We start from the raw sequence: 17,034 nt of genomic DNA, 5'->3' as shown, positions 1-17,034 counted from the left end.
CACATCCCTGCCAGCGAGCTTCAGAATATATAGACTACGTCTAAGACGGACACACAGTTGTCCCAGCATGAGGACCCAAAGTAAAACTGGAAATCTAAAAGAGAAAGCAGCTAACGGTACAGAAATAATGCCCTCTTTTCTTTCCAGTCAGAGCAATAAAGTAGGAAAGTCCCCCAGAAGCAAACACAGGAATTAGAAGGTACACACACACACACACACACACACACACACACACACACACACACCCCCCTCCCACATCTTCCCTGCTGAGAAACCAACCCCCAGCAGGCAGAATGGCAGCAGCTAAAACCGAGGTTCCAGAGGCCTTTGGTGGTGCTCCCAGGGCGTGTTTCTACACACTGTCGGGAGCAGTAACTCGGGCCAAATGTGGCCTGCTCAACTGCCAGAATTGGGGGCTGGCGGTGGGGGACGGAGGGGACAGCTCTGGACGCCCCGCCCCTAAGTGGGTTTTCTCTCTTGCCGGCGGGCCATGTATACACTCCTTTAACCGAAGCTTAACTGGCGCAAGAATGAAACCAACATCCAAAATTCTAAAGCTGTGCCACAGCCCCCTCAGTCATTGTCTACTGACTTCTAGAAGCAGGACGGCAGTGAACTCCTTCCCTGCACCTCCCGGTTCACTAATCGGAAGATATTGTTAGTGCCGGGGATAAGCATAGCACATCATCAGGTCAGAGGGGTGCACTTGGGTGGCATTTTAAAAGATTCTGGAGCTTCCACATGGAATTAAGCTTATGGAGATGCTGTAACTGTTGTGTTTTTTCTTTTGTAAGTGATTTTTCACAATTTCTTGAGAAGAATGAGAGGTGCAAAGTGTTTGAATTGTGGTTCCTAAAAAAGAAATTGCTAAAGAAAACTTGAAAGAACAAGGACATCTTCCCCAATCTTCCACCTCTGAGCGGTCCCCAAGCTCAGGTCTTTTTTGGATATTCCTTCCTTCAAGGGAACTTTCCATCTTTACAGATAAGTCAAGGCATGTGACGGGAAGTGTGAACTCTGAAGCCAGCCTGTCTGGGTTCAAATCCTAATTCTGCTACTTACTATGCGACTGTGAGTGAGCAGCTTGACCTCTCTGAGCTTCCATTTCTCCTTGTAGAAAATGCGAGCGTGCCCCTCATCGGATCACTCTGGGTGTCAGACGATAAACCATTGTGAAGGGACGCAATGACACGCACAAGCGCCAGGTCGGTCACACGTCAGTGTTACACAAGTAGAAGTACCACCATCAAGGATCACACTTGGGCTGGCGAATCTCAGCGTTGTTCACCTTCTCATCGTTCTTGCACACGGTGGACTCGCGTCTTGATTCGCTGACCCTCGCTTCCGCTTTCCTTTCCCAAATGGCCATCCCTCCTTCCAAAAGAGATTCTTGAAAGCCAGGACAAGTGAAGCAGTATGTGTCAGCGTTGTTGCCTTATGCTCTCTCTGAACAGTCCCTTCCTTCCCAGCCTCTCGGGCATTAAGCCAAAGTGCCACTAGAGTCCTCTCTTCATGGGTTTCCCGGCGCACCCGCAGTCCCCGGGCAGAGGACCCCCGGAAACCGCTTCTTCACGCCCCGCTCAGGGCTCCTCAGTGCCTGAAAGAGCGCCCAGTACACAGGAGGGACTCGATGAGCATCAGTTGAAGAAAAAACGAGTGAAAGAATGAACTCTGCACAGAAATTCTTCCACGCGGCACCGAGATAACAAATGATGATGGTTGTGGGCGGTTCGGCGGTTATCCGCCAACAAGCGCGTATTACCTGCCAGTGGGACTGGAGATGTGTTTGCACTCCCGCCACCCCGCGTGCTTGCTTGTGACAAGAGTGTGAAGGAGAGCAGGGATTATCATCATTATCCGTTTTTTCCCCTCCACTAGTCACAGGAGGAAACTGAAGCACAGAGAAGTTAAATGACTTAGCCAAGGTCACACGGCTGGGCCGTGGCTTGATCTAGAATGGGCCTCCTGAATCCACATACAGGCTTACTCTAAACGAGACACAAAGCTGCTTGTTTTTATTCGAAGCCGTTTTATTAATGTGTTGATGTTTTAGGACAAGGTCAGCAAGCTTTTTCTGAAAAGGGCCAGGTAGTAAATATTTTCGGTCTTGTGGACCATATGGTCTCCGTCACAGCGATTCAACTCTGCCACTGTAGGGAGAAGGGAGCACTAGACAAGACGTAAATGAACAGGCGTGGTATGTACCAATAAAACATTATTTAGAAAAGCATATTCCGAGCCAGATTTGGCTTAGTTTCCTGACCCCTGCTTTAAGATAAAGGAAATTAAAACGATCCCTTCTTATGGTAAACTGTACATGTTACTATAAAATCCATGCTTTCCTTTGCTTCCAGGGTAAAGACAGAGTATGACAGCCATATGTCACTGAGATGTGGGAAATATTTTAAGGATGCTAACACTATAGAGCATACGGTATTTATATGCACTATAAACGTGTAAGGTCTGCACATTTCCTTCAAAACTAACCTCATGTACACATTTTTATTAGTTAGGGAGGTCAATATGTCTATCATAAATACATTTTAAAATTCCTTCCTACATATTCTCTCCACTGGGATTATTTATCGTGGCTTGTTCCCTGGCCCCGAGCCAGGCAGAATATGGGAGTTTTAATACCTTTAATCCATTACATGGATTTTTTTTTTTTTTAGAGCTCCATAAGACAAAATAAAATGCACTCTCATGGTCATATATGCAATAAACCTGATATGCCACTTAATATTTCATGCCCCATTTTATATTTCAGTTGTGACGGTCCCCAGCTTTCAACATGAACCATGACATATTTTCAGCCATCTTTTTGCTCTGATTTTGTGTGTTTGTTTAGAAAATGAACAGATCACAAACAACAAATCTGAATGGACTCTGAGGGGTGACTATTACTGCTCCCTAATATTCTGAAGGGGCACTGAAATGACTGTTTGCTGACGTAGGCCACCCAGTTCCTTGCAACGTGAACTGGTCACGTTTATTTTTATTAGGCCATGCTACACTGCATTGACAAGGAGGTGTACATTTATTTTTATGGCTCGTCGTATGGTAAGTGGTCTCCAAAGATGGCCTGGTCAATGAGCCACACCTCCAGGAATCCACACCAACGCGTTAAGGCCCTTCCTCTTGAACCTGAGCTGTTACTCTGATTTCATTCTGATCAACAGAAAGTGGCAAGAGTGATGCTGTGGTACACATAGGGCTAGACCCTAAGAAGCCTGGCAGCTTCCATATGGGTTTCCTGGAATGTTTATTCTAGGGGAAGCCAGGTACGGAGCCCCGTGACCACCGTGCTGTAAGGAAGCCCATGTCATAAGCGGAGGCCATGTGGAGAGAGAGATGCCATGGCAGCCTCCAGCCGTTGCTGCGATGTCAGCTGCGGAAGCGTACGTGTGAATGGAGAAGGCTTCTGGAACATCCACCAGGGTCAAACCCATAGACAAGTCTAACCTCAGTCACTTCTTCTTCTTTTTTTTTTTTAAGTTTATTTATTTATTTTTGAGAGAGAGAGAGAGAGCACAAGCAGGAGAGGGAGAGAAGGAGAGACAGAATCCCATGCAGGCTCCGCGCCGTCAGCGTGGAGCCCGATGTAGGGCTGGAACTCATGAACTGTGAGATCGTGACTGAGCCGAAACCAAGAGTCCGACGCTCAACTGACTGCACCACCTAGGTGCCCCAGCCTCAGTCGCTTCTGACTGCGGCCACGTGTAGGACCCCAAGAGAGACAGAACCTTGAAAGTTAATAAATTGTGTCTTAATCTACACGGTATTGGGTTGGTCTGTTACATAGCAATACGTTAATTCTATAATTATTAATTAAAGATTATTTGGGGGGGGCGCGCCTGGGTGGCTCAGTTAAGTGACTGACTCTGGCTCAGGTCATGATCTCGTGGTTCGTGAGTTCAAGCCCCGCGTCGGACTCTGTGCCGACAGCTCAGAGCCTGGAGCCTGCTTCACATTCTGTGTCTCCCTCTCTCTGCCCCTCCCCTGCTCATGCTCAGTCTGTCTCTCTCTCTCTTTCTCTCAAAAATAAACAAACATTAAAAAAATTTTTTTAAAGATTATTTTGGTGGAGCCACAAAGAACCCGCAGAAAGGCTCATTTCAACTCTTTTAGAATCTGGGAGACAATAATTTGACATGGACTGTATACTTTGCATGCATTCCTGCCAGATACAAGAGCAATGGACTAATTCCATCTAAAAAATAATGAAGTTCTGCATAAAAGGAGTATGCTAATTGCTCAGCTACATATTCCAAGACAGTAATGATTAAAATATCATAGAACAAGGCCCTTTAAAATTGTTTTTAGGGGTGCCTGGGTGGCTCGGTCGGTTAAGCGTCCGACTTCGGCTCAGGTCATGATCTCACGGTCCGTGAGTTCGAGCCCTGCGTCGGGCTCTGTGCTGACAGCTCAGAGCCTGGAGCCTGTTTCAGATTCTGTGTCTTCCTCTCTCTCTGCTCCTCCCCTGTTCATGCTCTGTCTCTCTCTGTCTCAAAAATAAAATAAACGTTAAAAAAAAATTTTTAAAATAAATAAGTTTGTTTTTAAAAGTTGGCTGTAATGCAATGTGTCTTCCCCCCCCCCCAAACTGCTTATAAAGCTCATTCATATCCACCTGAGCCCACATGTGAACACCACCTGCCTGTCACCTGCACACACCCTCTTTTATTTTGAGATGCAGATGTCTGTTTATAGGGTCGTTGTATTTTTATTTGTTCCTCCAGGGGACAGATTGAATTCTCCTCCCCACACTGGACATTGCCGTTCAAAATAATAGCAAAAGGCTTGCAGGTAATGGGCTATAATACTCACTTGATACTCACTAAAGGAGGGTTTAGATCACTTGCTCTCTGTTACCTTTCGCGAAACATCTGTTTCATATGAGCCAGTTAAAAGTGCATACATCTGTAAATAATAAGCCTGTGTGTGCACATAATTTAATGAATTAGGACATAAAAAGGAATTGAACAGTAGGGGCACAGCAATTAGAGTAACTGCCCATTTTGTTAAAAATGTATTGTTTCCAGCTTTCACTTGGAAACCCTTTTATTATTCTGTGGGTTCTGAGGCTTCCAACCTTCTTATTGCCCCTTCCTGCAAAGCACATAGGAGTTTACTTTGCATAGTTGGCAGAGGGAAGGCAACCCACATAATGCAAAGCCGGGATGGGAACTTGCAACTGGCTCGCTTCTACTTGGGAGACCGGAGTTGGGTACCTGATCTAGTCTGTGCCTGGGAACTCTCATCCGTAAAATGGTGCGATAACAGGGCTTCCCAGATGACATCGTTCATTCTGTGTACTTGGCAGGCAGTAAGAGCTTCATCAATAATAATTATGATGATGGTGGTTTTGCATTCGAATGAAAATCCATCACAACTTGTGCCCAGGTCCAGGGAACAAACCTCGTTCAAAAGTTTCTCTTGATTGTTAATCTGGTCTTATGTCTATTTACCTTCATCATTTCTAGGGATCGACAATGAAAAGGGGGGAGGAGGGACCATGTCCTGGTTAACAGGAAGGACCATCAGAAAATCTGCTTCTCGGATATCAAAACGAACGCCAGAAGCCCAAGGAAATATCCTGTGCCCATTCAGGCCAGTTTTCTGGCTAACGCACTCGTAAGTGCTCGCCATAACCGCCAACCTGAATTTACCAAGTTTTGACAGCTCCCTGGAAGGTTACCTTCAGGTGTTCTGAGTGACTCTAAAACATACAAATGTATCAAGGCGGAAACCATTTGGGATGTTCTGAATTGTAAGTCTGCTACTACTGAACTATTCTCAGCTTAGCTCCTGAGCACCTACTGTGTGCCAGGCACCAGGTTGCAAAGCAGAGCACACATACATGAGGAGCAGAAGAAGGTCTTCCTGGGAGAGACAGGATGGCATTTTCTAGAACACATGCTGAGCCTTCCACAGAGTGTGGCCGGTTCCTCTCTGCCTCCCTTAAGTTTAAGACGTTTCAACTGAGTTGAAAGTAGCTTGGAACTGTTGGAAGATGCTCTGTCCATTTGAAAGTCAACAAGGACACAGGAGCACAGGAATAGAATGTGATGCCACAGCGATGTGATGACTGCAAGAAATATAATTGAAGTCCAGCCCACTGGGATTCTGTGAAAATCCTGGTTTAGCTCTGTAAAATGTTAGTAAAGTAACTGCTATGCATTTGCCAGGCCCCAGGAAAAATAGTTCCACCCAGAAGGAAAACACGTTAAACAATGACTGAAATCCCCACCCTCTGGTATTCTGTTTACGTTCTCCTGCAGTCTATTTACCCTCTACATAAAGAGATAATTAAAGCTCCTTAATAGCAATAGGAAAGAAGAATAATGGCGAAAGGGAAAGAAAGAGAACAAATATTGAAAAAATATTAATGGCTGGAGTATACAGAGCTGCGTTGTTCAATGCAGTAGCCACTAGCCACGTGTAGGTATTGAAACCTTAACAGATTAAAATTAAATCAAATAAAAAATTCAGTTCCTCAGATATATGAGGCCCATATCCAGTGCCACACAAGGCTGGCGGCTACGATACTGGGCAACACAGAACTACAGATCGTTTCCATCACTCTAGGAAGTTCTGGACAGTGCTGATATCTAGTACACTCAAACGGCGGTGTGCTTGACCATATCCACCGACTTAACCACAGTTAATTGAGTACTGACCAGGTACTAAGTACCATACTAGGACTGGAAAACAGAAGGACACAATATCTCATCCCCAAAACGTCCCAGGTTAGTAAGGGAGCCCAGTCAATAAAACAAAACAGAAACACACACAACACACACACACACACACACACACACACACACACACACACACACACACAGGAGAAATGGGTAGAAACACAGAAAACAAACTGGTAACTTTAATGGTACATATGGTAGTGAGTATCCAAGTGCTTCCCATAAAATCTTTGAGCTTTTCTGTGTTAAAAAAGTTTTTCATAAGAAAATAAGGGGGAAGATACCTATTTACTGAATATTACCTATCAGGTACTTTAAATACACTCTTATCTAAGTTCTATGGTAAGCTTGCAAGGTAAGCATTGTGGATCCATTTTATAGATGGAACAACTGAGGGGACTGGAGCCCTAGCTTCCACAGCCGAGGCAGCGCATGGAGAATGCCCAACTCCACCATGTGACACACTGCATAGGGCCACGCCGTGCCCCCCGAACACGTGATGGCATCTTACAGGTTCCATTCAGAACCTACTGCATGACTTCTAGTAAGTCACTTCAATGCATCCATCTGTCTCCATTTCCTCAAAATACGTAATTCAGTAACAATTAGATTTCAAACAAACAAACAAAAACAGGTAGAACATGGCTTACAAAAATCCAAAACAGAGAGCAATACATTTCAGGTATCACTGAAATCACTGATATAAGAGCATTATGGGAGAGGCTAACGACCGTCATAATTATTTATGTAAACTTCATCAAGCAGTAATAGTTTTCTTAGGTTTGGGACCCTCTAAAGAAAACAGATACTTTAAAACAGGCGGCGAATTCCAAAAAGGCAATTTAACTTCATCCTCTCTTAGGAAGCTTTCCCTCACCCCGCACCCCGCTTTTTTTTTTTTTTTAAGTAACGGATGATATAATAGTGATCCTTAACTATGAGGCACCCCCAGCAGGAATCATTAGCAGCGGTCTCTAGAGGAGGGTTTACAGGTGAACTTGGAGAAGACGCAAAGCCTCATTTCTCATCTCTCACCGTCCTGCGATTCCCCGGTAAACACAAGACTCAAGCAGACCCTGACTCCTGTGAGGGACGGAGGGAGGGAAGGGGCCAATGCAGAATTCAGCCACAAAGAGGATGGGACAGGGGACAAAAGAGGCCGTGGCTGCTATCAGAGAAGTTAACGCAGTCAGAGGAACCCATGCGAGTTACAGATCCTTACTTCTCTCTTTTCTACATCTCCCCCACGCCAAAACAGTCCGGGGCCCCCACTCGGGTTTGTTAGGGCAGAGAACACGTGCCAGGAATTCTTCACGCAGCTGACGCAGATGACAGACCTCAGCTGGAAGTGAGTCAGTCCACACAGACGATGGGGAAATGCCCTTCCCGTGGCTTCAGCCTCAGCCCTACAACTTACTGTGTGACCTCAGACCCACTCCTCACCTTCTCCGAGACACAACTCCCTCTCCTGTGAAACGAGGAGCATCGTACCTTCCACGCCGGATCAGCGGTGAGGGCCGACTGGCGAGAAGGCATCGACAGGCGGCAGAGGAGAACCGTGGAAACCGCGTAACCAGCCAAAAACCGACGAACGAAAACCCCTCCGTGGTGCTTCGGTGCAGTCTCTATCGTCAGAAGACAATCGTTTCTTTCTTATCGGAAGGCACGCGTGTGACCATCGTTACGGGGAACGGAGGATGGCCGCACTTCCTCTGTCACTGCCCCGTCGAGAGGCAGAGTTTGGGGATGCGGGCTGGCCCCGGTGCCTGCTTCGCCCACAGAGGCGTCCGTGCCAGCCCTGGATCTGGCCCTTCAGAGGGCTGGGGGCTTCCGCTTCCTCCCTCCCTCTCCGATCATTGCTGCCCTGCTGGGACAAGCACGAGCCACGTGCAGCCGCTCGAGTCGACAGGCCCAGCTGAGCTCCCTGCCAACGAGAGCGACGCGCACCGCCAGCCAGGGGAGTGAGCCTGCCGGGACTTGGAGAGACGCAGGCCTCAGCTGACAGCGTGCGGAGCAGAAGACCTGCCCAGCTGAGCCCGGTCCATCTACAGACTAATGAGATAATAAATTGTTAGGCCACTAAGTTTCGGGGGCGGCTTGGCACGGAGCAGGAAGTCACGGGAACAATGATCGAGAGATAAGCGATCGTTTTCTTAAAAGCCAGTCTAGGGGCGCCTGGGTGGCGCAGTCGGTTAAGCGTCCGACTTCAGCCAGGTCACGATCTCGCGGTCCGTGGGTTCGAGCCCCGCGTCAGGCTCTGGGCTGATGGCTCAGAGCCTGGAGCCTGTTTCAGATTCTGTGTCTCCCTCTCTCTCTGCCCCTCCCCCGTTCATGCTCTGTTTCTCTCTGTCCCAAAAATAAATAAAAGTTGGAAAAAAAAAATTAAAAAAAAAAAAAAAAAGCCAGTCTAATCAGACCCACCCCAAAAGAACATCATTTAACAAACACTCCGGAAATATCCACATAAGGGTCTTCCAGAAGCAACTTTGGAAGGTACGCGTTCATTCCAGCGCTCCCTACACCACGTTTGGAAATTACCCGTGAGGCCTCCACTCGGGAGAACCTCTTGCCTGCTCCTGTGGCAAAGATGTTCCTCCCGCCCGGTCCCTCACCTGCAGCAGCGGTGGTTCTCGGGGGTGTTTCAGTTCTTCCCGTGATCAGACTCACGTTCAAAGTCCTGAGGAGATACTTGTGTTGGTGTTATATAAGAGGGTTGTGTCACAGGGACTTGTGTATGCAATTTCTCCAGACATTAGGAGTCCAGAGAGAGCAGGGACAGGGTAGGAATCATGTTGGTGTCACCCAGAGAACATATCAGGGAGCCTGGGACATGGCAGACACCCAAGAGCTGTTTGGTGAGTGACCCCACAAGATCGAATCCACCGGTGAGCAATGAAAACGGACTGTACCCCAGACAGCATCTCTGGGTGAAGTCGCACTGTGGCAGTTTCATAGGTGACAAGGCTCCCCTGTAAAAGTCGGTCCTCTGTAGTAAATCTGGGGGCTTGGTAAATGGATGCCACCGAATCAGGGCCCGTGTTACCCAAATGGTGACAGAAACGGGACGGACTGTGACCCAGGTTATGAGCCACAGACAGAGGAACCTTTTCGTCAAGGAAAAGAGGTACCAACTAAAAAAGCAGGTTCGCTATGAGCGGAGACACGTGAGCCACAGGTGTCATGCTGGAGTCAGAGCACAAGTCTACTCCGTGGCTTCTGTTATGTTTTCTGGGCGAGAATAGACTCCTCATTTACGTGAGCTCTGATCTTTCTACAAATCCTGCACCGTAGACATCATTATTCCCATTTCATAGCTGTGGAAATCGATCCTGGGTCAAGGCGGGCTACTTTCATTATCTCAGACCAGCGGGCAGTGGCAGGGAATACAGGTGGAGAGGTACACGGGAGGGTACGAGATGTGAGTGGGCACGCAGAGCAGAAGCAGTCAAACTTTCAGAGAGTGACAACTCTTCACAGCCTCTGGTCTGAGAGCAAGAAAATCATTATACCTTCCTGTGGTATAGGTATAGAGCTCTGGATGGACAGGTGATAGGACAACCTTTGCAAGAGTACGTGCAACTTGCGGCCACTAGAAGCCCAGCATGGGTTTCTGGAAACTCTTGCCCAAGTAGCAGAGAGATGCCCTGTTCATCTACATCCTCCAACTTTCTCTGCAAATCCAAACCTGTTCATCCTATCTCTAATTCCTATTGTTCCCTCTGATAAGCAGGGCCCCAGTGAACAATTAAAGCTTTCAATAAATAATCTCTAAGCACATTCATTTGATTGACTGTTATTTGATACAGCAGTTAGTTTCAATGGGGCAGTTAATATTGATCACATAAAGTACTCCAGACAAACATGAAACAGTTCCAGAACTCCATGGATTATTACCCTTTATCTGCCAGTCATCTGGGTTACTTGTAATGGTCACGGAATTTAAAATCAATAATAACAATTAGTGTTCTGTACACCAAAACGGATGAATCATGTGAAATGGGTTTTCATATAAAATCAAAGGTAAGGCAGACTGCACCCTGGAAAAAGGCTCTCTGAATTTCCGGTACACATTTGGCAAGGTACTTTCGGGCAAGTGTTCCAAACAGGCAGCAGGAGAGAAAGAAAGGTATTTAGGAGGAGAGGTGGCTGCAAAAGCCCACGTGAAACCCCTGACAGTCCTCATCCAAAGAGATGAAGTATAAAAGATAAAAGTGACCAAAAGGAGTGCTAACAAGCATAGTGAAATTAATGGGACTGGCAATTTGCTTCCTCTGAGATGCGCTTCTAGCTACCTTTTTCGGCTTCTGATTCATAGGCATTAATTGTGATTTTTTCGTAATAAAATGGCAGCAACGCTATTTTAGCACCATGGCACCAGTGCTGTTAATGTCTGGATAATTAAAATGCAAAGCAACAGAGAAACGTTTCATCATTAAACTGTAACCAGCGCACTATGTGAAATCATCCATTCCAAAGACTTGTTTTTCATCAATTATTTGTTATTTATCTGATGTAAATATAAGAAGGACTAATTAAAATGTATGCCTTTTTATACAGCTTCTTGTCATTAAAGCCAATGAAAGCATTCTGAGGACCATAATGAAATAATTATGTTTGCCTTTAAGAATTCTCTTCAATAACACATGGCAGTACTGAGCTAAATTAAAACATCAGGAACTAAATTTCGCTTGCCTCCATTTCCATTTTAGTTAATTATACCCCCAAGCTTTTCAATAGACCAGACCCTAAAAAATCTTTTGAAGCTGAAACAGGCTTCAGATCACCAGCCTTTTTATAATTATGGACCTTGATAACAAGACATAGGTACCGTAGCCCCAAAAGCTTTACAATTTTTGAGAGGAGGCGTGGGTTAGACGAGGTCTTCATTTGCTCTGGAAATCAGAGAAAAACTGAGATAAACGTGATCCAAATCTTCTCCTCCCAGTTAACGGATGTCCCCGTCTTAATCTGGTCTTGCCTGCATTATTTCTACCCGAGTATTTTGGATTCAGCTATTTGGATTTTTCTGATTTGGTAAACTGTGATCTGTGGTGAACGGTCATTGATCAATCATAACAAAACCAAACATTTCACTACATCTGAGTCAAATTAGGAGAGTAACCCCTTAATTCAATACTTAAAACAACAACAACAACAACAACAACAACAACAATTATCTTTAAGAAAAGAGTAGACTCACGAGAACCTATAAACTTGAAAAAATAAAAACCGGCTCTTTCATTCAAGTTTCTCCCCCAGACCTCAAATCGCAGATACTTGCAAAGGCAAGAATAATGTGAGTTTAAGAAAAAAGGAAGACCGAAAGAGGAGAGCAAACACTGCTGGGGGCTGTCAGGGCTGGTGGCAAATGAAATGGCTTTAGCAAAGCTGTCTGTCATATGATGCGGATGGGGGTGGGAACTTGGTACTTAGGAAAGTAAATAGGAATACCAGGGATTAACTCTGACAATGTGAATTCCTTCCCATTTTGTTATACAGAGGGAGTTGGCGGGGTTCATGGGGGATAGGATTTGGGGACTGCTGCAGAGACCTTCTCCTGACACATCGGAGGGAAACTGTGGACAGCTGGGAAACAAGGATCTATTCTAGGACAACATAAAATTGCAATTATACTCTCAGAATCTGCTTTTATTAAAATCACTCCCACCCAAGTGACTCTTTGTTCTGTTTAGAGAAATTTCCTTTGGGGCATGAGGGATGTACGTGGTCACCCACTGTCACTCCTGTTAAAATTAGCTTTCCTCGTGCCTCCACCCCCCCCCCCCCCCCCCCCCCGGCTGGTTCAGTGTGTCAGCAATGGGGGAGGCCTGGAGACTCCTGGAATCCATGTGCCCTGACTAGAGGAAATGCTTGGCCAGGCTGGCTTGCCTGGCTGACGTCAGTTCCTGTTGTCCTCGCCTTATCGTGCAGGGGACCAAGAGTCTTATCTTACTGAATGGCCCCCCTTTCAGCTCCCCACCCTGCAAGTCCAGAGAAAAAAAGCAAGTCAGCAGTTCCATTGCCTGTTTGAATTCTCCTCTAAGAAGCTCTGAAAGCTCAAGATAAATGATATAATACCTGCAGACTCACCCTTACTGCTTCCTAGGTCGGGAGAACTTGTACAACTTTATTTTTTATTCATTTAAAGGGGTTCGGGGGTGTGGGGTGAGGCGGGGATTATGGTTCTTAACGACGAAGTAAGGAAGCCAGAAAGGAAAAGAGGAGAATTCGGGGCAACATATTGACTGATGAGGTTGTGTCATTAGATCTTACAGATGGGGAAGGTTATCTCATGTCCTATTTAACAAGAGGTACTTAGGCCAAGCCACTTACAGACAGGATACTGATAAATCTGGAACCTGAGTTCACTCCACTCTCCTCTCTCCATCACCGCCCGTTTCAACTTTTTAAGGAGAAGCTAGCCAAGAACTGATACAGCTTTGTTCATAGTAATTCAATTTAATAATTCTCTCCCTCCCCCCACTCCCAATACATACAACATGCTGGGATGAGAACCACAGTCATTGTACTTAAATCAGGTTTTGCAGGGGATGCCTTCTACTTCCAGAACTACAGTGTGCCACAAAAGGAATTCATGTTCAGAAGGATGACCCAGAAGCACAAGGCGATCTTCAGGCATAATGGAAAAATTAAGCTGTGAGCGCTCTAGCTATATTGACCAGAGAATCCAAACAAAGACATTCTGTGCCACTCCTGGGTTCAAGGGGCAGCCTTGGAAATCTCGTAATATTGAAATATCTGGCATATTTCAATGATTTATGTGGGAATTGTGGCAGTGTATCTGAAAGTGGGTTACTCTAGAAAATCAGAGACGTACGATGGCCCTAACTACACTATAATCTGAAAGGCAAGCTCCTACATTAATATCCTTTGGAAAGGTTTTCAGCCAAGATTTTTCTGATTAACCTTCCTCAAAAGCTCCCATTTCTGAACGAATGTATTTAATTGATAGTTAACTGAATCTCTAGTAGAACATTTAAAGTAGAAAAATGTCATTTAAAGATAAATTTATTGGCACTTACATGTAACTCAAACTCTATAGAAGATTCTTTTTAAGATGTTCTAAAATGAATACTGCATTTATTGTTTCATAAGCCCCCTGTGATTTGAAGAGCGTTTTATATTTTGCACCTTGGTTTCACATCTCCATCTTTCTCCTTGAGAGTCACTCTCTGATTTAAAAAATTCCTAGCCTTTTATAAAAAAAAAAAAAAATCTGATTTCAAAGATTATAAATGCCTTGAGAGCAGAAGTTACAATCTTTATCATTCATCGTGTATTTCTCTTCCGAGATAGTTTACTGATGCTTGTGGAATGTACAAAAGGGAAAACGGTAAGATTTTCTTCCCTTTTCAATCATCCCAGGGGCTTAATATGTTGAGGGCAAATTACAAGCATCGGATATCCAGAAGAACTTTCTTTTACTTTTTGGTTTTAAAGAAAAGTTCATGAGAATACTGACTGGTTATATATGGTCAGAGCCAGGCTTCCAGAAATGAGAAGAAAACTTTTGATTCAGATCGGTTAGCCTATCAGAAATGGCCATTCTGGTCATTTATCTAATTAGGACAAAAAAAAAAAAAAAAAAGGCCTCTTTCAAAACAACGGCTTTGCATTTGGGCTGGCAAATCAAATTCTAACTGGCGCTTCCAGACCAATTCCATAGCCGAAGTTTAAGCGGACAGACGTGTTACCTCTCCTGTTTTATTTTCTGGAATCTACAATTTTCTGGCGATAAAATTTAAACTCATGTGGTTTTTTTTTTTCCTTCTAGTTTACACATCAATACCTCCCTACCCAAAGTACCAAGTTATCAGCATGTGTACAAAATTTTAGTATTTCTTTTTTTTTTTTTCCTACAGGGAAGGAAAACTTGGTGAAATTTCCGCTTATTTTCAGACGACCCTATCCTGCGCTCTGAGATGTAAGCAAAAGTCCCTTTTCTTTCTCCTTTCTGATGGTATTAGTTACCACTGTCATGTGGCTGAGAAGCAGAAAATTATGTCCTACTTTAGAAAAACAATTGAGCCTTTTCATCGAAATATTTATTCAAAACCCCATTCAATTCATACGGTGGCTGTCAGTCTTTACTTAGTCTCTCTTTCAGTGGGTATCTTTGATTTTGCCACTTTGACCCCAATTTATAGCTCACTAGGAGAGGATTTGGATACTGTTTAATACTTAAAATTCAGGTCCCAGGGCTTTGAGAAGGGAACTTTTCTTCCTTCCTTAATCACACATCACTGTTTGTTTTTAAAACAGATTTCTCCTCATTAATGGGCAAAATACGATTTCAAAAAGAAAATATTTCTTTTCTCTTTTTTCTTTTGATGTGCTGAGTATGTAGAGGACAGGGAAGAAGGCCAAGAAGTTGTCACACTCATGATTTCACCGAAAGCAACTATATTTAGACCACAAATATTAGGATTTATCCTATGCCCACTGAGCAATTAATGCTGAAAACATCTGGAGCAGGCCCTAAAACCAAGATAATCCACGAGGCATCTGAATACAAACTTTGTGACTATGATACCTTCCAGGGGCAGTCTTAAATCGTATTATTTATACCACATTCCCTTAGTAGCCCGCTAATCCTGACTTCAAATTTTTATAACAAGCAATTCACAGGCCCTACTCAAACCGGTAGCTGGTTCGCATGCCATTTTTGTCATTAAAATTACAAAAGAAACTAAAAAGAATATTCTAACACCTTTCAAAGACATTCAAAGGGTTTACTCTGATTACTACACACACACACACACACACACACACACGCGAAAAAACAGAATCTCAAGGCAGAAAATACTTTTGGTTGGATTTAGTACGATTTTTTTTTCTCCTTGCCCACTGTTTCCTCTGTGTTAAGAGCGTAAACAGATCTGCTTCTCGTCAAAACAGTCATTAAGTACAATGGAAAAGCTTGTGGTTTTTATGCTCTTTTTTATCCAAACGAAGCCCTAATATGCTTTTATTTCACAAGTCCTAAGTAGCTATGCCACCCTGAACCAAACACCATGTGGCAGACATTTGTTAGAATTTTTATTTATGCTTAAAAACTTAATCTCTTGAACAACTAAACGCAGGGTCATAAAGTGGTTTATGGAGGATAAAGCAACTCTCTGCAGGGGCAAAAGCAATTTTTACAATTTATTCATTTAGCCTATAGCTGGGGTGTGCTTTTCCAGCCCTTGCGAAATTGACCACAATAAACACTAATTGCTTTGCTTACAAAAATAAGACACTGGAATTTCTGAAATCCCTTTGTCAAATGCCTTTATTTACTTTTTCTAATGCAAGTTTCTTTGATTAGCTGAACTTTGCTGTTATCGACACTTCTTGCTTATCGGCTGGCCCTAGGCAAATGACACATTCACCACTCGCTCTCCCCAGATAAGGCAAATCCCTTGTTTAACTTGTTCAAGAACAAACAAAGCTTTTCCCCCTACTCCTACAACTTAATAGGCATGTTTGGAGGGTTAATTACAAAGGGAGACTGTCTACTTGTAAAGGCTCTATTAAGTCTAATAGCTTTCCGCCAAGGGTCCTGAACATTTTTTTCCCCTTCGTTAAAAAATAGGTCTTACAGAACTTTTTCTTGTACCAAAAAGTTTTCTCAAGAGCTCCGGTTCCCTGAGATTCCAAGTGAAATTGTTCACATTGTTTTAACTGCTACAGAGGACAGGTCTCAAAGATCTCTTGGTGGGTTGTACAATTATTTTGTAACTCAGTTTCTTTGACTTCTTCAGAAAGAACATAGGAAGCAGGAAAGAGAAGGCATTTGAGATGAAGATGCCTTCTGAAAATTATTTTCTTTTTGCCCTGGTTATGGCTCTAACAAATATTAAGTCAGACAGCCAATCGGTTGGCATCAAATGGTTATTGATTTTTCAGCTACAAACCTGTTGATTTCCTGGCCCAAGTAGCAAGTCTTTATTGCTAAGAAAAAGTTTCACAGAGAGCAATTTAAATCCGGTCACTGTCCCCGTTCTCTCCCTTTTCTTCTCCCTCTTTACATAAGCCACCATGTTATTAGGAAAACTCAATTTCTTCCAGTTAAACTTTGACCTCTTTGAAAACAAAGATTTAAAATGTCATTTTCAGGCTAATGCGCCAATGAATTGTCAAATAAAGTACTAAAAACATTTTGATAGATAGCTGAGCCATTTATCTAAATCACTGTCAGGGGGGCGATGCATCCTGCAGGCTCCCACCACCGCCACCCGAACGTGGGATTTTTCTGGGACTTCTGGTCATTTCTCAAGCCTGCAGCCACACTACTGTTGACCAGATGCGTGCCTCGGCATCGTGTCAG

The 17,034-nt window shown here is 44.2% G+C and overlaps 1 protein-coding gene across 4 annotated transcripts in view; it reads right to left on the bottom strand.

Annotated features, from left to right (window-relative positions):
• Positions 1-17,034, bottom strand: part of RARB (retinoic acid receptor beta) — a 730,168-nt gene that overhangs the window by 155,592 nt on the left and 557,542 nt on the right. Inside the window, exon 1 of one of the 4 annotated variants that reach the window (XM_043595542.1) lies at positions 8,145-8,482. The exons of the other annotated variants lie outside the window; for them this stretch is intronic. Coding sequence (XP_043451477.1) covers positions 8,145-8,187 — 43 coding nt within the window. The 5' untranslated portion in view covers positions 8,188-8,482. Of the gene's footprint in view, positions 1-8,144; positions 8,483-17,034 lie in introns of those variants that run through there. 4 annotated transcript variants of the gene reach the window in all.

Source organism: Prionailurus bengalensis, chromosome C2 (genome assembly GCF_016509475.1).
Source record: "Prionailurus bengalensis isolate Pbe53 chromosome C2, Fcat_Pben_1.1_paternal_pri, whole genome shotgun sequence".
In the NCBI taxonomy this organism is placed as follows: Eukaryota; Metazoa; Chordata; class Mammalia; order Carnivora; family Felidae; genus Prionailurus; species Prionailurus bengalensis.
The sequence above is the reverse complement of the archived record's forward strand: the minus strand, read 5'-3'. Positions and strand labels throughout refer to the sequence as shown.